The following is a 21869-nucleotide window of genomic DNA, read 5'->3' as shown; positions in this document are numbered from 1 at the left end:
CTGAAAAAGGACACACATTAACAGAGAATTAACCCTTAAAGGCAATAGCCTGTTGCATATTCATACACCTCATACAAGATGCATAAATTCCATTAAAACAAAGGATTCTGTCTGGTCAGTGTCAACTTCTTCCTCTGAACCCTAACAGCATCTTCATGGCTGAGCAAGGCAGGAAGAAGTTCAGAAGTTCATTTCTTCTGATAATGGGGCAATAAATTCTCTTTCTCTGAAAGCCTTAGGTGTCATGTTGCTGCTATCTGGTACAAGTACCTCATTCCTTTCTTAAAAAACTATTTCACATACATAGTTTCTATTTTAACATTATGTTATAACCTAAACTATATTTAACACACTACTACAACATAACTTTCTAACATAACACATATAATACTCATTTGAATATTTGCATAAAGCCAATCATAAAATACACATTTTTCCCACATGGAGAGTTGGGATGGTCCAAGTTCCCCTCCTCAGTCATGGGGAGGGGACCAGAGAGTCAAAGTTCACCAAGGAAGCCTAGAAATAACCACAGGAAACTCAGCTGCAAAAGTGCTTTTGTGCTGTGATTTTGTGGGTGGGTTTAGAAAACCTCCAATTTTCCTGAGTGTGTTTGGTGGGGATAAATTTATCACTAATGCCCTCTTAAGAATGTTATATCTAGGCAGCTTTTCTGAAATCTCTGAGGTTGGAGTTTGGCACCACAAGAAAGGTGCTGAGCTGACACTGGCAAGGGGGATGGATTTGTGATGCTGTTGACACTGGGGATGGGTTTAGAAAAGAGCTTGTGGCTTCTTCAGTGCACTCTGCTTCAAATAGTCACTGCCTTTTAGTAACACAATAAATGTTTAATGAAAACAAGCAGGAGCCAAGAGCAAGGGGAGGAAAGTTCCTTTTTCTTGTCATTTTGGGGACACTTGATGAGAGTATTGATTTGGAACAACAAAAATGTTCTTTTTTCATTTTCCCCACAGAATTGTGAATGCTCTGCAGCTTCAAAACTACTTAAACAAAAAAGTCAGAAAATTGCCTCCTGGGATAACCAGAAAGGTGTGTTTTGGCTCACCTATAACGAGCACTGCAATGCTCAAACACTAATTAAAACTCCCCTTTGTGAGTGGAGGGACCAAGCCGTGCCTGGGAGAGCCCGGGGCTGGGTGGGGCGATGGAGATGAGCCTTTCCCAAACCCACAGTTCCCATGAACGAGGAGGTGCTGTCCACAGCTGCGGGTGGGCACGGTGCCAGGAGGTTTGGCTGAGTCCCTTCTCTGTGTCCCAGCTCTGTGTGGCACTGTCCTTGCTGGGCAACCCCTCCGTGCTGCTCCTGGACGAGCCCTCCACCGGCATGGATCCCAAGGGGCAGCGCTGTGTCTGGTGAGCAGGAAAAAGTTACAGAGACAAGTGTTCTGAAAGCTTTCTTCTGACTCTTATCACTCTTTCTTTTAGTTACTGTTAACACATTTTCCTTTGTACCCTTTTAAAGTTTTGAGCCTACTTTGCCTTTCTCCTAATCCCACCTCACAGCAGGAAGTGAGCGCATTAGTAATTACACCACACTCATTAGTACATTAGCCAGAAAAATCCCAAAACTGGAGAAAACCACCACATTAAATTGGTGTTCCCACCATGGGAAAGGGATGGGAAGCCAAAAGGAAATATTTAAAGTCACATTAAAAGCGTTTTACCTCATCCATAGATGGTGCTGTCCCTCACGTTGCAGTGGTTCTGTTGGAAGATACATTTCTCGTCTCTCTCTAACTCAGGGATGAAAAACTATTTTACCTTCATCCTTTTTGCAAGATTTAGGGCAGCCCTAAATGGGATTTGGGAAAATTCATGAAGAGACTCAAGTCAAAAGTATTCTTTGTCATTATTTCAAAGCATTTATGTGTGCTCATTAATCTAAAGTTGCTGCACGTGAAAATTTTATTCTCATTTTAGGAAAAAGGCATTTGGATGGACAAAGAACAATGAATGTCACAGACATATTTTCTGAAAAATACCTTTGCTAGGATTTTTCTCCTGAGGAGCTGAGAAGCCTCAGAAAAGAAATGTAAACAGTAACTATCTGCTGCTATGGAATGTGGTCTGGAGATGGTTTAGTTCCAAAGATGCAACAGGTGTATCTTTGATTGGTCTCATGTGGTTATTTTTAATTAATGACCAATCACAGGTCCAGCTGTGTCGAGGCTGTGAGCAGTCACAAGATTTTATTATTCATTCCATTCCTTTCTTTGCTAGCCTTCTGATGAGATCCTTTCTTCTGTACTTTTATTACAATTTTAATAGATCATTTTCTTTCAAGGCAATATATATCATAAAATAATAAATCAGCCTTCTGAAACATGGAGCCAAGATTCTCATCTCTCCCCTCCTCCTGGGGACCCGCAAACACCGCCACAAATGATATTTTGAAGGAGTGCTGGATTTTGTTTTATATTTTTCTTTTTTCTCTTTGATCCTCAGGAAAACAATCCGGGATGCCCTGAAAAGCAAGGAGTCAGGAGCCATCCTGAGCACGCACTACATGGAGGAGGCAGAGGCCGTGTGTGACCGTGTGGCCATCCTGGTGTCCGGGCAGCTCCGGTGGGTGACAGCGCCCGGCTGGGCTGGAACCCACCCAGGCTGCTCCTCCAGCCTCACCTGCCAGGGGTTTTATTGGGATAATCCCAATATTGCTGCACGGGATGAGCCTGAGCTTCTCTGGCCCTTGGTGCTGAACCAAACAGCAGCAACTGTGGTGTTCCACCCCACAGACACTTTTGCCTGGCTGGGTGTGTGGTGTTCCACCCCACAGACACTTTTGGCTGGCTGGGTGTGTGGTGTTCCACCCCACTGACACTTTTGGCCATGGGTGTGTGGTGTTTCACCCCACAGACACTTTTGGCTGGCTGAGTGTGAGGTGTTTCACCCCACAGACACTTTTGGCCATGGGTGTGTGGTGTTTCACCCCACAGACACTTTTGGCCATGGGTGTGTGGTGTTTCACCCCACAGACACTTTTGGCCATGGCTGTGAGGTGTTTCAGCCCACAGACACTTTTGGCCATGGGTGTGTGGTGTTTCACCCCAGGGACACTTTTGGCTGGGTGGGTGCTCCAGCTGGGCACGTGGGGACAAGTCCAGGCCTGCAGGAGCTCTGGTGGCTGCAGGATGGAGCTTTCCCCCCTGACAGGGGCTGCTCCTCAGGTTTCCCTCTGTGGAGAAGCTTTAAGGCTGTGGTGAAGGAAAGAAGTCGGTTCTGATGGAGGGTTTGGATCCAGAGCTTTGTTCTGGCCTCTGAACCCAGCCCCAGCTCCACCAGAACTCCTGACCTGTGTGGTTGCTGTTCCTTTTAACCCCGGGGAGAGGGGAGGGAAGGGACAGGGAGCCACCAGCCAGGTGCAGGAGGGGAGGTCCCAAGGGACAAAGGACACCTGGATGGCCCAGTGCCCCCCGGGGGTAGAGGGCATCCTTTGAATCACTCAAGGCCCTTCTGGAATGCCAGGACTGACAGTGCTCAGCAGGGGTCAGGGAGGCAGAAGGAGAGGTGACTGACACACCTGGGAGGGAATCTTCAGGGGAGGCACCCGAGGTTCTGGGGTAAACCCTGAAATCACAACACAACAGGTTTCATGAAGTGTGCCACGGTTTTCTTCTCAGGAAGGAGCAGGGGCTGAGGTGACAATGATTTCACTGTCACCTCCGTGCCTCCCTGCCCTGCAGGTGCATTGGCTCCATCCAGTACCTGAAGAACAAGTTTGGCAGAGGATATCTCCTGGAAATCAAGGCCAAGGATGCAGAGAGCTCTGATGCTCTGCACGCTGAGGTTCTGAAGATTTTCCCAGGTGCAGCCCGCCAGGAGAGGTAACTGCAAAATATGGGATGAGGAGTGGTTTCAGCACTGCCTCAACTGCAAAAGGTGGGATGAGGAGTGGTTTCAGCACTGCCTCAGCTGCAAAAGGTGGGATGAGGAGTGGTTTCAGCACTGCCTCAGCTGCAAAAGGTGGGATGAGGAGTGGTTTCAGCACTGCCTCATCCCTGAGAACATCCCTGGTGGGATGGCCAGACACAGCTGCAGAGGGATGAGGAGCTCCCTGTAGGGGGATCTGGTTTATAATGTCACCACATCCAGCCCTCCTGTGATCCCAGCAGCAGGACGCCCATAAAGGTTTGTCCCTAGAACTCAATACAGAGCAAGAATCACCTTTTCTTCTGTTTCCTCAAGGTTCCCCCCTTTGCTTGTCTACAAGGTCCCAATGACAGATGCCCTGCCCCTGTCCCAGTCCTTCTCCAAGCTGGAGGAAGGTAAGAGCAAAACCAGGTGACTTTTTCAAAAGGCAGAACAGCAACTGCTCATTTTCAACCTTCTTCCCATTTCTTCACAGCCAAACGAAGCTGCAGCCTCGAGGAGTACAGCTTCTCCTTGAATACTCTGTCTCAGGCAGGTGGATTTTATTTGAGCTGTAAAGGCAGGAGCAAGGACAAAATCTGCAGCCAAACCCAGGCTGGTGCAGTGGCCAAAGGGCAGCACCACCAAAAAACTGCCTGAGGGTGGTGGGTGAGGGGTTCTCTGCTGGCAAGGTGGTGGGAAATGGTTTGGTTTCTTTACTGCTGGGATTTTTCATGGTGGGAACAAGTCTGGATGAGTCTCAGAGCCCACTTGGTGGCGGAAGGCACACAGCACACCCAAGGAGGGAGCTGCCCATGCCCAGCCCCCCTGGGTGCCCTGGGACCAGCAGATTATTGAATGCTGCTTGTACAAGGCTGGTGGCAAAGGTGAGGAATGTTCAAGACAAGGCATTGGTGGGGAAAACCTGTATGGAATTACCTACAGGCAGGGGATGCCTGTCTGCTTACCCCAGAGAGAAAGGAGGCTCAGCTTCTCTACATCCTTACATCCACAAAAGCAGAAAGGTATGGAGAAAAACCTGTGTGATATAAGGGTCTCCTCGAGCCAGGTCTCATAAGCTCTTGGAGATCTGCATCACACCCAAGACAGCTCAGCTCCCTTAGAAGGTGTAAAATCAGTGGGATGGCTTCTGTTGCAGTGTTAGAAACAAAAAAGTTTTTATAAAAGGCAAAAAAACAAAACTTTTTACAGAGAAAAACCGAGCCAGGTGCAAGAGGTTCTTGCTCCTGGTAAAACACCTCACAGAAGCCATTAGTTCCTTTGTTCTCTTCTTTTTCTAGTAAATTGCTCAGGTGGGACTTTTTTGCTCCTGTCCAATTGGCCATCCTTAAGTTTGAGGTGAAGTCCCCCAGGTCCTATGAGGTGTCTTTTGACCTAATTGAGGAAAGAAACTTCTGGGCTTTTTTTTTTCCTTTTTAAGGAGACAAAGGATAGTTCTGTCTCTCTGTCATCAGGGGGCACATTCCTATTCCTACATCTGTGGGGAAAACCTGTATGGAATTACCTACAGGCAGGGGATGCTTGTCAGCTTACTTCAGACAGCACAGGAGGCTCAACTTGTCTACATCCTTACATCCATAAAAGCAAATATGGATGAATATGAATATGGGGAAAAACCTGTGGGGAAAAACGTGTATGGAATTACCTACAGGCAGGGGATGCCTGTCTGGTTACTCCAGGGAGAAAGGAGGCTCAGCTTGTCTACATCCTTACATCCATAAAAGCAAATATGTATGGGGTAAAACCTGTGGGGAAAAACATGTATGGAATTACCTACAGGCAGGGGATGCCTGTCTGGTTACTCCAGGGAGAAAGGAGGCTCAGCTCCTGCTCCCAAAAGGCCTCCCCACGCCTCTCCTAGGGCTGCAGAGCTGTGCCTCTGCAAAGGAGCATCACAGAGAAATAACCCAGGCATTACCTTGCCCATTTCAGGTGTTTCTGGAGCTCTCCCGAGAGCAGGAAAAGGATAATTTTGATCTGACTTTGGATGGGACTTTTGACTGGAAGCAGCTGCAGCAGGAGGACTGTTAAATGCACATTTATGCATTGCTCAGTATTAACCAAAGTGCACATATTTACTGCCACCCTCAGTGTACCACGGGGAGGGGAACAGGCTCCTCTGTGCTGCAGAAGATGTTTCACCTGCAGGGCTCTCTGCTCCAAGCTGCACTTCCAAAGCTGGCTGACCCAGCAGTGCCTGCTCTGGGGAGAGCCCTGGAAGCCAGGCAGGGTGAAGCAGGAGGACTGAAAGCTTTGCAGAAAGGAGGGTCCCAATCCATCCCCGGGGATGGAATCTCTCTGGGCCTGGGTGCACCAGGGAATCTGGACTCGCTCTGCCCTCCTGGGCTCCTCTCCCACCCATGTCTGGGACCCTGCCTGCGACGTGTTCTTACTGGAATTTGCACTCCATTTTTATACTACCAATAAATGTCTCTATAGAGCAAACTGCAGCTCCATCCTCATCAGTCATCATTGCTGGGGACCCCGAGGAACAGCTCCAGCTGCCTCCCCTGGGCATGGGGGTGCTGCAGAGGGCAGGGAGATGCTCACCTGGCTCAGCAAATGCTCAGCCCTGCCCTCCCTCCACTCTGGGGTGAGTGGGTGTCACTTCTTCTCCTGGAAACCACCCAGGTGGAGCAGAGAAGGTTCCAGGGATTCCTGAGAGCCCCTTCCAGTAGCTGAAGAGAGCTGGAGAGGGACTTTTTACAAGGGCACGGGGTGATGGAACAAGGGGGAATGGTTTCAAGCAGACAGAGAGCAGGTTTAGATGGAATATTGGGAAAAAAATCTTCCCTGAGAGGGAGGTGAGACCCTGCACAGGGTGCCCAGAGGAGCTGTGGCTGCCCCATCCCTGGAAACATTCAAAGCCAGGTTGGATTTGGTTTGGAGTAACCTGGTCTAGTTAAAAGTGACCCTGCTCCCTGCAGAGGGGTTGGATTGGTGACCTTTAATGGCCCCAACCCAAATTATTCAATGACTTCCCTCCTTTCATCCCTGTGCCCAGCTCATTTGCAAAGGTTAAAACTCTCCCAGACGATGCTCAGTTGTCTCCAGGCAGTCCCAGTGGTGGCTGTGTTGCAATCTCTGCTTGTGCACATCCCACACTCAGCTCCAAAACACATTCTGGCAGTTGGAGGACATGTCTTCAGGGACACCCTGGTTGTTTTTCCCTTTTTTTTTTTTTTTTTTTTTTTTGGTATAATTAAAAATAAACTTTTGTAATTCCGTTGTTTATTAACTACTTTGTGTTTTATAGTTTTATTATATTTGTTTAGTACTTGTTTAAAGTTGTTGCTTGCACAACGGCTCCCTTCCTACTGTGCACCCCTGAGAAATGGGTAAATGAAGTCACCAAACACTTGTGTCACCTGCCCACACTCAGCCCCAGGAACTGGGGATTCTCTCAAAGGGAAGAGTTTGATTTGCTGCTCTGGGGGTATCAGTAGCAGTGGACACCTCCAGGCACGAGGCTCCAGAGATAAATACCATTGATATGACCTGTTGCTCTTGGGTTTTTTATTTTCCTCAGCACTTTGTGGTTTGTGCCTCTGCAGATGCTGCTTTGAGTGGGTTTGTGAAATCCACTCTGCCCTGCCCTCTGTGTCCTGCTGTGACACAGAAATCTGGGAAACCTTCCCTTGACCACCCAGCATGACGGGAATGCTCCCTCTGCAGACCTTTGCACGATGCAAACACTCAGACAGCACCAAAATCCCCAGCAAACAAGTCCTGTCCCAGAGAGAGCATCTCTGGAGCTGGAGAGGGAACGAGGAATTCCTTCTGCCACTGCTTCCAAAGGGAGCAGCACCCTTCCCTCCCACAGCTCTGAGGGGTCATTCCCCCCAATATTTGACATTTTCCATCGCCGGGGAAGGTGAAGCAAGCAGAGCTCACTCCATCACCTCGTGCACAGGAGGAGAAGGAAAAGACCCCCAGAGAGTCCCCAAAGAGGAGGGGTTGGAGCTGGGCTTTGCCTCAGCCTGGAGGGAAGGGGGACAGGGCTGGTGGCATTGCCAGCACACAGGGGACAGCTCCGGGTCCTGGCCCATGGCCAGCACTGGGAGAAAGGGGCTCTGTCACCAGCACAAAGCAGAGTTTAGCAGGCAAGAGGGAACAAACAAAAGTTCTCAAAAAGTTCACGAGGACTTAACTTTTCCATTAGGAAAAAAAAAAAAGAAAGAACAAGAGAAGGGTTTCCTGGAAGTTAACTGACTCCTTAAATATTCCCTTGGGAGTTTGGCTCTCCCTCTGAGCCAAAGGGCTGAGGGAGGAGAAACACCCCCAGGAGCTGCAATAGCTCTACCTGTGAGAGGAGGGGCTGGCAGATCCTGCTGCGGTGTGGATTCCTGCTCCAGCATGAAAGCAGCCCCAGAACTGCCTAAATCTGATTATTCTCCCTATTTCCCAGCCCAGCACGAGGCTCCTTTGCTGCTAAAGCTGGAGCAGAGGCCACTGGCCATGCCTGGGGTGAATCCAACCTCCCTATTGTATTTGCAGGGATCCCTGTGGCAGGGAGGAATGATGGATCTGACTCCATGTGCTCAGAAGGATAATTTATTATTTTATGATACTATGTTATATTAAAGAATGCTAAACTAAACTATACTAAAGAATACACACAGGAACTTATAGAAGACTAAAAAGATAATAATGCAAACTGGTGACTCTCTCCAGAGCCCTGACACAGCCTGGCCCTGATAGGCCAAAGAGTGAAACCAACTCCCAGCAGAATGCAATGGAACAATCACCTGTGGGTGAACAATCCCCAAACACATTCCACATGAGCACAGCACAGGAGAAGCAAATGAGATCAGAATTGTTTTCCTTTTCTCTGAGGCTTCTCAGCTTCCCAGGAGAGAAATCCTGGGCAAAGGGATTTTCTAGAAAATATGAATCCATCCTCCCAGGACAGCAGCTCCCGCTGTTCCCTGCAGGAACCCAGCAAGAACTCGGCCTGACCCACAGAGAGATTCTCATTTCTTACATTTAATAATGCCCCCTTTATCCAGCAAAGGGACAAAGCACACAAAGGGCCATTCAGCAGCTGCCTCCAGTGCTGATCCCCAGGCACCACATCCCAAACTGTCCCCCTGCAGTGACAGCGAGGAGCAGCCCAAGCCTTCCAGGCTAGGTGAGAAAAACTCACCCTGTTGGTGTTTATTTTGAGGGTTGGGGATGAAGAGAGACAGGCATGTGTGTGCTCAAGGTTTGGGAGCTTGGGGACAGTGTTTGACCTTGTGGGATTTGGGGAGCAAAGGGGTGTTTGGTGTCTGGACAGGAGTATTGGGGTTTCCCAGGTCTCCTCAAAGCTGTGAGAGAAATCAGCATTAAATGCTAATTAAGCAACACCCCTGAAGTGCAAGGAAGCAAACCCAACAAAAAGTGGCATTTCTGAGAAGTCCAAGGACTGCAGTGATGCAAGCTCCAATGCAGCTGAGGCCGAATCCTGAGGCGTGGGAGGAGGGGGAGGTTGACCAGGGCTGGTGTCCTGCAGAGGAATCCCGTGGTGGGGCTGTGACTTCGTGTCCTGTGCAGCCCCTCACAGTCCCCCCTGTATCCTCCTGCAGGCACCTCCAGATCTTGGAGCTCAGCTGGACAAAAAAACCCTTTGTTGCAGACAACCCAGGGGAAAAATAAACCCAAAACGACAGGAGACAGGAGTGACACCAAGGAGAAATCTCCCTGTGTGTGTCTGGGAGGAAAAGCACTGTGAGCAGGGGGTGTCACCTGCTCTGGGCACCTCCAGCCCCTTCAGCACAGCTCCTGTCCCTGCAGCACCTCTGCTCTGCCCCAGAGCAGAGCCAGATGTTCTCCTGATGCCTTGTGCAGGCTGAGCTGGAGCAGAGGCTGGGCGGAGTCCCAGAACAAAGCAGGGATTGATTCCAAGGATCTCCTCCATGGATCCACCTTGGGCAGCACCAGAGCCCAGCCAGGGCTGCCCCCAAGATGACCCAAAATGGCCCCAAAATGCACGGCCGGGCACGGGGTCTCTCCCTGGGATCAGCTCTGCTCCATTTGCACCTTGCAGTTCATTGTCCCAGCCCAGCTTTGGCCCAGCCAGTCCCACCCTGCTTGTTTTTCTCTCTCCAGCCCACGGGGTTTGTGCTCCTGGCCTGAGATTGGGATCATTTGTCCTTGGTGCCCAGCTGGAGCAGGAATTGTTTTGTCTTCCTGCTCTGTGCACAGAGCTCAGCATCCCCTTGTGGGAGCCCAGCCCCACACACTGAAGAGCACAGAACCTGAAACACAGAAAAGCTGAACCTGAGGCATCACTCCAAGCAGCAGAATTGAGGCAAGACAGATGCTGGCAACCTCCACAGCTCAGAGGCCAATTCTCTTTTTCCATCCACTTGAGACAAAAGAGGAAATGGGGGTTGGATTCCATGTCCACGTGTGGAGGGGAGCAGGGTGGATCAGCTTCTCAGCCTGGGAGTACCAGGCTGTTGGAAAAGCATCTCTCAGCATTGAATTTTTAAAGCATTTCAGCCTGAATTACTCTGCAGGTGAAGCTGAGAAAGATTTTCCTCCTGCTCTGCTGCTTCCTGATTCATCTCAGCACCTCAAACCCCTTTGGAGACTTCTAGCCCCAAATATTCTCCATAGCAGCAGATGGCTCAAATAGCAGGCAGAAGAGGACGTGTGGCTGTGGTAGCAGCCAAACCCAACAAAATATTTGCTTCAAAGCAGGAGGAAGGACAGCGTGTCCAGCTGGGAAAAGCAGGAAATGGTTTCTGAAAGAGTGAAAGAAAGGATGGAGAAGGGGATGATTGTGTAAGACATGATGTTTCAATTAGAACAGCCCTGAATGACAGCAGCAGTTCATGAACTCGTGTTCTAGGCAGAGTGGAGAGGTTGGATTTGTTCCTGTGCAGCTCCATCCTGGCACAGACATCAGATGGTTTCATGGACAGGTGGGGGAGGACGTGGGCTGTGCATCAGCTGAGCCAGGAACACCCCTGGGTGTCTGTGACCCCAGTGGAGGGTGGAAGCCACCCCTCGTGCTGGGCTTTGTGCTTTTCAGGATGAATTTTGGCTGTTTGAAAGTACCAGAATCCACCTGGGCCGGTGTGGCAGCAGCTCTGTGGGCACAGAGAGAAACACAACTGTGCCAGGCATCGTCCTGGGAGGGGCTGTGAGAAGATCAGAGAAAAGAACGAGAAACAATTCTCATCTTAACCTGCTGCACCTGGTTTTGTGGGCATGTAGGAGGTGTTAGGGAGATTTGTTTACCAAAGGGTGGTTTCTTAATTAGCCAGTGGTGATGGTGTTTGGATTGGAGGACCAATTAGGTCCATAAAAGCAATGGGGTCCTTAATAAAGATTATTATTGATCCACCTTCTGTGACACATGGAATCAATGCTTATTATTACCTGGCTGTGGCAGTACCAGCTGTGGGTTTCTCTGGCTCTGAATTGAAGTCATTTGAGATGATAATTCATGTTCATACTCAGGTGTTTATTATTTCTTATCAGTGAAACAGTCTCACTGCTGTGAGCTCTGCAGCTTTCCATTAGAAGGCACAAAATGCCCAACAGTCTCTTGGTCCAAGGGCTTTTAAGACTGAACTGTCCAATTAAGAGCTGACACCTGGATTATTTCCCTTTTACCCCAATAACTGATCCCACAGAGCCCCAGTGGGGACTTTTCTGTCCAATTACAAAATGCCACAAAAACCCATGGTGAAGAAGATGAAGAAGAAGCCCAGGATGACACCCTGTGCCCTCCATCTTGCTTCCATCCACATCCTAAAAACCCCAAACCCTCAATTTCTCACCCACCCACACTGCTCTCTATAATCTATTTCATATTTTTGTGGGTTCCAGTCTATCTTGAAGTCTGGGAAACTTTCTCCATGGATGAGGGTCAGAGTCAGAGCTGCCCTGGGGCTCAGGGCAGAGAAATATTTCCTGTGGTGCCCTGGGTTTGCACACCTGGCTGGGGATGCCTCACCACGACAGCAATTTCCCTGGAGGGAGGCTGGCTTGGCTCAGAGGTGGGGATGGATGTCAGAGGACACTGGGTGCCAAAGGCAAACCATTCCCGTGGGCTTGGGGCTCGCTGGAACTGTGCCTGTGAAATATCACAGGTTTGCTGCAAGAGTTGTCACTGCTGTCACATCCCTGGCTCTGCCAGGTAAATGGATGCAGCTTTAGGAAATTAAAATGCCTGTAAATAATCTGCTCTTGCAGGTGGCTACAGCAGCTTGGCCCTTGCTTTGAAATTTTTCCTTTTCCCTTTCCCATTCCATTCCATTCCACCTTACTTTTCTTTGGCCTCATTGTGAGAAATTCATTTCATCTTCCAAATGCAAATCCTCTCAAGGGTTCTTAGGATACTAAGGAGGAATTGGAAAAAAAAAAAAAAACAAAAATAAGTGAATGAGGGAGGTTTTGTTTAATTATTTTTTTTGTTTTAATTTGAGAAATAACTGGCATTGAATCTGCCATGTGTTTCCTTCTTGGGAGAGGACAGAAGCCTCCTGCCAACATGGTGTCAGGGGCTCCACCACATTTCACACAAGGATTTGTGGTTGCCTCTCACAAAGGACTGAGGAACGAGAAATGAGCTCTGGTGAGGAAATGATTGCACAACACCTCCTCCATCTGATTCCTCGTGTTTGCAGAACATCCCTCCCCTGTCCTGGGGCTTTCCTGGGAGCTGAGGGAGAGCAGTTACAGGACAAACAGATGGGAATTAGATTTTGGTTAACTTTGGATGTGGAAACCCAACAAGGGAAAACTGGGAGTGAAGGAACTCTTTTATGGGGGAAGAAATCACCTTTATTTCATTAAACACTGGGCATGGGCACAAAGCAGCAAGTGTGTGATGGCCAAGTGACCAAGGCCAGGCTGGATGTGGCTCTGAGCACCCTGGGATAGTGGGAGGTGTCCCTGCCCATGTCAGGGGGTGGACTGAGATGAATTTTAAGGTCCTTTCCAACCCAAACCATTCAGGACTCTGTGTTTTACCAGCAATAGCAGTGCACTTCAGAATCATCCCCTCAAGTGAAACACAGACAATCATTTTCTTGAGCTGCAGCTTTTCCAGCAGCAGGGCTGCAGGTCAGGGCTGCCTCCCAAGAAAACATTTTGCTCTGTCATCATAAGGTTGGAAAAACCCTCTAAGATCAAGCCCAGCAATTACTGGCTGATCTCTTCCTTTTGTAGCCTCTCTGCTTTGTTAGCAAGGGAAAATTGCCATTTTTGAGGGAAAAAAAGGCCTTGAATTGCCATTTGCATCTGTCTCACCTCAGCCACAGCTGCCTGTGGAGCCCTCCCACAAGGACAGATGGCTGAGACTGTCCTGGGGAGAAAATGCACCCAAAAATGAAAAAATAAAAATGCACCTGGTCCCACCTGGGAAGAGATGGAGGTGCAGGTGGGGTGCTCAGGGCCACCTTGTCCTTGCTCCGCCAGGGCCCCTCCTGCTTTTTGTGCTGCTGCTGGATCTGCTCCTGCAGGAAAACTTCTGAGAGCTGCTGCTGCTGCTGCTGGTACCCCCGTGGATGCAGCTTCCATCGGGGAAATCCCTACAGCCGGGATGTGGGAGCAGGGAGTGGGGCCAGCGGGGAGGGAGCAGGAGCCAGCAGAGGCTCTGGCTCTGGGGGGACAAGGACAGAGGGTGTCCCGACAGCTGCGGGCTGCTTTTTCCCGTCCCTCCAAGGAAAACAGAGTTTTTGCCCTTTTCTGTTCCTTTGTTTTGCACGCGAAAGTAATTCCGCACAGAAGCTTTCCCAGAAATCGATGCGAGACTTTTCCTTGGCTTTCCTGGAAGAGATGAATCACCTCGCTCCTTTTTTGGGGGATCCCGGCGGCCGCAGGGGCGCGACCCGGTGCGACATCCGCGCTCGGGCTGTGCCACCTCCTGGTGGCAGCGGGCGGTGCATCCCCGAATTCCTGAATCCCTGCGTCCCTGCATCCCCGCACTCCTGAATCCCCGAATCCTGGCGTCCCTGAATCCCTGCGTCCCTGCATCCCCGCACCCCTGAATCCCCGAATCCTGGCGTCCCTGAATCCCTGCGTCCCTGCAACCCCGCACCCCAGAATCCCCAAATCCTGGCGTCCCCATATCCCTGAATCCCTGCATCCCTGAATCCCGGTGTCCCTGAATCTCTGCAACCCCACATCCCTGCATCCCTACAACCCCACATCTCTGTGTCCCTGACTCCCTGAATCCCTGCAACTCTGAATCCCTGCATCCCTGTGTCCCCACATCCCCGCATCCCTGCATCCCTGAATCCCTGCATCCCTGAATCCCTGCATCCCTGCATCCCTGCATCCCTGAATCCCTGCATCCCCGCATCCCCACATCCCTGCATCTGTGTCCCCACATCCCTCCATTCCTGCATCCTCTCCATCCCCCCACCCCTCCATCCCCTCGTCCCTCCATCCCCACATCCCTACATCCCCACATCCCTCCATCCCTCCCAAACCCCAGCCCCCCGCAGGTCTGTCTCGCCAGGATTTTCTGGTTTTCTTGCCCAACTTTTATTCCCAGGCCTTTTCTGCAGCTCGGCGCCGCCGCTGGGGGTCTTTGGCTCCAGGCCGAGGGAAGGAGGAGGTGGAGAAGCCGCCCCGCAGGTGCTGGGATGTGGCCGGTGGCCACGGGAGTGCAGCAGCCACCAGCAGCAGCAGGGATGTTCACTTCTCAACCCGCCCGTGGTGGAGCTCTGGCCTCATCAGTGGCATCAGAGTTTTGGGGGCAGACAGGTCCTGGGATTCCCTTTGCCCAAAGGGAAATCAATATCAAATATATCCACTCGATGCTGAAGGGAAAGAGAGGAAAATAAACGGGTGTTATTCCAGTTTATCCTGCCTCTGCTCCCATGCCAGCTTCCCTGAAATGCTTCTATGCCCATGGCCAGGGGGTTGGAATTAGGGGATTTCTATCCAAACCCAAGCCATTCTTTGATTCTGTATCATGGGAGAGTATCCCAGCCCTTCCTGCTGCAGTTTGGGATTCTGGCTATCTGCAACCTTTAATCCCTGCCCAGCTGAGGAGAGAGGTTCTGGTCAGTCATGCCTCGGTGCTGCCAAATCAGACTCACACTTTTTGCAGTCATAACTCTCCTCCCAGTCCCACACCAAGCTCCATAAATCTGTGTCTCCTTTCCCCCTGGAGGATGCTCCCAGTTCAGGGCAAGAAGGAGCAGTTAATTGGTAAGGAAAGAATAACAAAGTGTGGGCACAGATCCGAAACCAGGATTTATTTAGGGAGATTTTCTGGTTATTATCTGCTTAGGAACGGAGGATTTGTCAGAACAGATCAGAGCATTTTCATCAAATCTGGCATCCTGCATGGAGTGGTGATAGTGAGAGGATGTTCCTGGGGGAAAACTCTCTGGGTTCTCTCAGAAGTGCAGGTGCTTGATGCTCTTGGAAAGGGGGCCAGAGGCAACGCTGAGGTAAAACCAGGACCAGCAGCAAAGTGCAGTCCCTGCCACACTGGGACCAGCTCCAGCCTGAGTGACCCAGCAGAAGTGGAGGGGATGCTCCCCTGCTGCAGGATGGTGAGAGCTGGCCTTGGGTTACTGTGTTATTGTGTTAAAATAAACCCAAATCCTCCCCCAGCTCAGCCCAAGTCCAGCCACATCCCCCTGGCTCAGCCACAAGGACCCACCACTCCTCCGTGTCACATCTGGGGACACAGAGCACAAAACCCCCCAGGCTCCACCAAGAAACCCATTTTGGATATTCAGCACTGGCATTCCAGCAACAACAACGTCATCCTGAGCCACGGAGTGCTTGGGCAATGTTTGGGTTATGAGGCGGGGCTGGAGCTGCTGCAAAAACAATCCCTGTTCTTAAAAAGAAAGCATTCTCTTGTAAACAAGTGGAAAAAACCCCACGTGTGTGTATGCAAAGGAAAGAGGACTGGGAAATGCCTTTTCTAGTGCAGGATGAGGCTCTGGAGATGGAGAGTTTTGTGGCAGAGGGGAAGAGTGTGGGCTGAGCTGGGAGCACCGGGGCCGTGGTGGCCCCAGCTCCTTGGTGCTGCTCTGGTATATAAATATAAATATAAATATAAATATAAATATAAAATATTTTATAATTATAGAACTAAAAATAAATGTAAATGTAAATATAAACGTGAGTTATACTTAGAGTTCATCGAGGGGGGCTGGAGGAACAGCAGGGAACCTCTCCAGAAGAGCTGTCTCCAGTTCAAGCACAGCTCCTGGGCTCATCTGTGGAGGAGAACATCCCAAGAAGCACCTTGTTGTATTTGCAGGGTGCCCTGATGAAGGAAGGAATGATGAATCCGACTCCATGTTTTCAGAAGGCTAATTTATTATTTTATTATACTATAATATATTAATAATATTAAACTATACTGTACTAAAGAATACAGACAGGATACTGACAGAAGGCTAAAAAGATAATAATGCAAACTGGTGACTCTCTCCAGAGCCCTGACACAGCCTGGCCCTGATTGGCCAAGGAGTGAAACCAACTCCCAGCAGAATGCAATGGAACAATCACCTGTGGGTGAACAATCCCCAAACACATTCCACAGGAGCACAGCACAGGAGAAGCCAATGAGATCAGAATTGTTTTCCTTTTTCTCTGAGGCTTCTCAGCTTCCCAGGAGAAAAATCCTGGGCAAAGGGATTTTTCAGAGAATGTGAATGCCACATCACCTCAGCTCATGGAGGCAGCTCTGGGAATGAGGGGCTCACCTCTGCACCAGCTCCATGGCTGGGGCACCCCAAGGATGCTCTGTTCTCACCCCACTGTGCTCCCTGAGCTGCTCCCTTGGGGTTTTATCCCCAGGACTCAGCCAGCTCCTGTCACACCAGGAAGCTGCTTCCCACACCAGGAGCAGGGAGATTTTCCATCACCAGTCCAAGGTGCCCCGAGGCCTCTGGCTGGGCACAGACAGAGGAGGATGCTCTGGAACCCTCCCTGGCTGAGACCCACCCTGGAAAGCCCCGAAGGTGGGTCAGGTTTCCTGGCTGCAGCAGCAGAGCACAGCAGGTGTGTCAGGGTGGCTTTTGTCTGTCTGTGTGTCCTGTGTTGTCCCCACGTCCCTAATACCCTCCAAGGCTCCCCCAGAGAGCAGCAGGCAGGCTGTGGGATTTCTCCTCAAACCATGGATTTGGGGCCATTTCTCCCAAAATCGTGGAGGACAAGCCCTTCCAATGGCATTAACTCCTGCAAGATGCACCTGGGCACATCAAGGGTTAACTTACCCTGCCTGAGCTCCTCTGTACTCCCTGATTTTACAGCTCCTGCTTTTAAATCTTACTTTTCTGTTGAAAACCACTTTTTTTTTTGTCATCTATACATTACACCTTCTAAAATGCATCCCTTAATCCCCAAAACTGCACCCAGCAATGCCCAGAGATCCACAACTGGAAGCATTGCCCTGGGAAATGTCCTTTACAGAGCCAGCAGGGTCAGGGGAAAAGGAAAAACAACACACACACATGATCAATATTTTTTAAAATAGGATTTGAAAGCAAGACATGAGAAGCCTCTGTCTGGTTTTCATTTAAAATGGAAAAAAAATATGGCTGTTAATACATGGTAATGTTACTCCACTGGAAGAACAAAGTGTAGATAAAACCTGCAGGCTTAATAAGGCTCAGGAAAAATCAAATTGAAAGCAAATCTTTGAAAATCTCTAGGTAATCTGTGTTCCATTTTTCATGCTTTGGCAATCAGAAAGTAAAACCAGGCTTAACATAATGAGGAAAATCAAACAGGGTTTTTTCCCCCCTGCTGCTCTAAAATCCCAGAATATCATCATCACAGAAAAGAGGAAAAATGGAGGAACCTCTGCCCTCCTGCTGGAGCAGAGGGAATTTAATTGCAAAGGTTTCTTCCTGTGTGTGTGTCTGAGAAGATGATGCAAGGCTGGGATTTTTTAATGACAATATTTAAGCTCTCCTTGGCGACACGGAGCTAAAGCAGCACTCCTGCCCTGAGCTGGCAGATGGGAAGGCAACAACGGTTTGTAACAAGCTGAAAATGGGAAAAAGCCCCCCAAAAAAACCCCCCTGACTTCTCTGGACATCTCCACCTGGCCAGGACAGCAGCACAGAACTGGGGAGATGCTGAGGACACTGGTGGGAAGGACAGAGCTGAGGAAAAGCTGAGGGTTTGGTGATTCCAGAGCCCTGAATCCTCCAGCCACTGGAAAGAGATCGTGCCAGGCACCCCTGGGAGAGCCTGGCACTGCCCCCCTGCCCAGGCATTTTTGGGGCACACAGGGAGGGAGGCCAGGGCACCAGGGCCAGGCCTCCTCCCCAGCACTGGCCATGGCTGGCTGTCCTGGCTGTGAGCACACAGGGGACACTGAGATTTGGGAATCAGGCCTCCAAAAGGCCCAGGTGGAACCACTGCACTCTGAGGGGATCCTCCCCATCCTGACCCTGCTGCTGCTGCTCAGATCCAGACAAGGATTGCATTTTACCCCAGGCACCCTGTGGCAGACATATTTTCTGGAAAATTCCCTTTGCCCAGGATTTCTCTCCTGGGAAGCTGAGAAGCCTCAGAGAAAAGGAAAACAATTCTGATCTCATTTGCTTCTCCTGTGTTTTGCTTGTCTGGAATGTGTTTGGGGATTGTTCACCCACAGGTGATTGTTCCATTGCATTCTGCTGGGAGTTGGTTTCACTCTTTGGCCAATTACAGCCAAGCTGTGTCAGGGCTCTGGAGAGAGTCACAAGTTTGCATTATTATCTTTATAGCCTTCTGTCTGTATCCTTGCTGTATTCCTTAGTATAGTTTAATAGTCTTTAATATAATACAGTATCACAAAGTAATGAATTGGCCTTTTGAGCACTCGGAGTCAGATTGTTCATTCCTTCCTTCAGATTCATCTTCTCCTTCCCATCCAGAGAAAGGATCCCTCCTCTGCCCGTGCACATCAGCCTCACCTTCCTCCTCCCCTTGCACCTTTCAGGGCTGGGGAGGGTCCAGAGCAGCTGCCAGAAGTTAATGAGCAAAATATCCTGAGTGAACCTGGTTAATGAGCATCTCTCCTGCAGGTGAGGAGCTGAGATGAGACTATTCCTGCTCCAGTGGTGCTGGGATGTGACAGCCCACCAAGGAGGGAGCTGGGGGAGACAATCACCTCTCCTCAGCTGGATCACAGTCCCAGCCAAGATCATCTGCATTAATCTTGCCCTCATTAAAATCAGTTGTTCTGTTTCTAATTCAACCAGCGCTGCCAAGATCAAGAATTAAAAATTGATGAGCCAGTGTCCCTGGGAAAAAAAAAATAGAAATAAAAAAATGTAAGTTCATCATCCAGAGCAGCACGAATTTTAAAATAATAATGAAAAATGTCTGGCTGCTCCTTTGGGCTTGACACTTCCACAAGTGGGAAGATGTACAAAAACCAAGAATGTTACACAATCATGGAAGTCCAGAGGCTGGAGCTTCCTGGGGGCAGCCCCAAAAATGGCCTCACTTATGGGGAAACCCCAAATTCTGAGCCCCAAAAATGGCCTCACTTATGGGGAAACCCAAATTCTGAGCCCCAAAAATGGCCTCACTTATGGGGAAACCCCAAATTCTGAGCCCCAAAAATGGCCTCACTTATGGGGAAACCCCAAATTCTGAGCCCCAAAAATGGCCTCACTTATGGGGAAACCCCAAATTCTGAGCCCCAAAAATGGCCTCACTTATGGGGAAACCCCAATTCTGAGCCCCAAAAATGGCCTCACTTATGGGGAAACCCAAAATCTGAGCCCCAAAAATGGCCTCACTTATGGGGAAACCCCAAATTCTGAGCCCCAGAAATGGCCTCACTTATGGGGAAACCCAAAATCTGAGCCCCAAAAATGGCCTCACTTATGGGGAAACCCCAAATTCTGAGGCACAGGGGTGAGATGAGCTCGTTTGTCTCCTCTAATGCTGCCTCAGGACAAGTGTCACTGCTGAGGTGACAGCAGCCAGGAGCTCTCATGGGGACAGATCAGCACCCAGGAGGAACATGTGAGTTAACAGCAGAAGTAAATAATGATATTTTAAATTCTGCAGGAGGGACAAACTCAACATCATTTTCAATATGACCTAATTAAGGTCACCGATGACAATGGCTGGAGACAAAGATGAAAAACACCATTTATTTGAAGCAGATGAGAACTTGGAAAAGGCTCTGCAAGAGCCAAAACTAAATAATATTTCAGAGAGAGCCAGAGCCCTCCCAGCCCATAAAAACACCCACAAACTCCAGGGGCTTTTGCTGACCCAGGCTGGAGAGATCCTGCTGAGCTGTCTGGGTCTCTCCCCACAAATCTGCTCTTTCCCCTCATTAAAAGGCACCATGTTTGCACAGTAAAGCTCAAGCAGGAGAGCATGGAGCCAGGCCAGTCCCAAACAGCCTGGGAGAAGGCTGGGATTAACTCCTTTAGAGCCGAGCAGAGGTGGCTTCCTGAAGGAGAATCAATAAGGATGGGCTGTCAGGGATGGGGGATTTATTTATGGCAGACATTCATTGCCTTCAGGATCTGGATTAGCTTTCAAGGTGATGAATCAAGGATTAATTAACCAGCTGGGGGAAAAAAAAATAATAGGGATAATAATGTTTTTAAGGGAAGCTTCCAGCTGAGGGAAACAAAGGGAGAGAGCAAAGCTGAACTTTCCAAATAAAACCTTTCAGTGGAAAGGAGAAAAGGGTGCAGAATAAACCAGATGGATCCTCTGGATGGTAACGGGGAAATATAAAACAACAACAAAAAAAGCTTTCTTGACATGTCTCCAGAGCTTCAGGGTGGAGAAAAAATGAAAATTTAATGGGCATTGGTGCCCAAACCAACCCCTGCCAGCACAGAGCCACTCACACCCTGCAGAGTGGGAAGTGGCATTTATCACCTGCAGACAAGGATGCAACAAGTGGGTTTTTGCTCTAATTTCCCTCCACAGGTCCCTTCTGGACCCTTTTGCAGTGCAAGCAATGAAAATCCAGAGCAGGAAAGCAGCAGAGTGGGCAGGACTGCCACTGGCTGCTGCACAGAGATGGGAGCAGCCCTTGGCCCTCTGTCCCACTCAGGGACAGAATTTCCCTTTTTTTGGAGCTCCTGCAAAGCAGCCACGTCCCAAGGAGACCAGCAGGGCTCAGCTCAGCACATGCACGAGCACCACAGAGAAAAGAGAAACATTTCTGGAGGACTGGACTGTTTTCGGAGCAAAAACGCCCAAATGAGATGTGACACCAAAAACTGGACAGCAAAAAGGAACCAATTTCCTGGTGGCAGCAGGACAAGAGCTGCTGGGCCACCACAGCATCCAGCTCCCTGGGATGCCTTGGCTGCATCCCCTCTCCTCTCTGCAGCTTCCAAGGGACGTAAATCAGGAGTTTGGAGAGGTTGTTCTGCAAACTGAGGCACAGCTCTCCCAGAATCGAGGAGGGAGGCAAAAAAAATCCTGTATTATTCATGGTCTTCAGGATCAGCTTCATCTGCCTGTGCTCCACCCCTACAAACCCAAATCTTTAACAGCCTCAAGCTCTTTTAAAAAAAATTTTTATATATATAAGGAGAAAAAAGCATATGCAGTCCTCCTTTTCCTGCCCATTTTTAGCTTTTTTTCCCTCTGCATATTTCCAGTTCTCTACCCACACACAGCCACACTGCAGACAAACTATCCTAAAAAAAAAATTGAAAGAGATCTAAAAAAAACCAACAGGAATCCAGGGGGTCATCAACTTCCAGAAATGCAAACTGTCTTAGGAAACCACAAGCTCTTTCTGTTGTTGTTATTTTTTATATGGGATTTTTTACAATCTTGTTTTAAAGACTGGCAGGGGAGGAATTCTCTCTTTCCTCAGCCTCCTCTGCTCCCCTGCTGTATGCAGACATTTCTCACCAGCCTTGCTCATCTCACATTTCAGGGCAGAGCAAATGTTTGTGCACGGAGGGGGGGCAGGGATGATGACTCAATTAGACACCTCATAAAAACCTGATTTAGAAAATTCCCTCCCACCCCAAACCAGCTCAGCCCAGTGCCCCCCTGGCAGACAGAGG

The 21869-nt window shown here is 49.5% G+C and overlaps 1 protein-coding gene and 1 pseudogene across 4 annotated transcripts in view; both read left to right on the top strand.

Moving 5' to 3' along the window:
• ABCA9 (ATP binding cassette subfamily A member 9) overlaps nt 1–6336 on the top strand; it is a 32325-nt gene extending 25989 nt beyond the window's left edge. For 3 of the 4 annotated variants that reach the window (XM_059864214.1, XM_059864215.1, XM_059864217.1), the window contains 7 exons: nt 975–1050; nt 1280–1374; nt 2467–2586; nt 3705–3845; nt 4207–4286; nt 4367–4422; nt 5824–6336. In XM_059864214.1, coding sequence (XP_059720197.1) covers nt 975–1050; nt 1280–1374; nt 2467–2586; nt 3705–3845; nt 4207–4286; nt 4367–4422; nt 5824–5922 — 667 coding nt within the window. In that variant the 3' untranslated portion in view covers nt 5923–6336. Of the gene's footprint in view, nt 1–974; nt 1051–1279; nt 1375–2466; nt 2587–3704; nt 3846–4206; nt 4287–4366; nt 4423–5823 lie in introns of those variants that run through there. The other variant, XM_059864216.1, reaches the window with a different exon arrangement.
• A 6692-nt stretch (nt 6337–13028) lies between these two features.
• The window catches only part of LOC132336842 (uncharacterized), a 29826-nt pseudogene continuing 20985 nt past the window's right edge, over nt 13029–21869 (top strand).

The sequence above is a fragment of the Haemorhous mexicanus genome, chromosome 20 (genome assembly GCF_027477595.1).
Source record: "Haemorhous mexicanus isolate bHaeMex1 chromosome 20, bHaeMex1.pri, whole genome shotgun sequence".
NCBI classification, from domain to species: Eukaryota; Metazoa; Chordata; class Aves; order Passeriformes; family Fringillidae; genus Haemorhous; species Haemorhous mexicanus.
The sequence above is the reverse complement of the archived record's forward strand: the minus strand, read 5'-3'. Positions and strand labels throughout refer to the sequence as shown.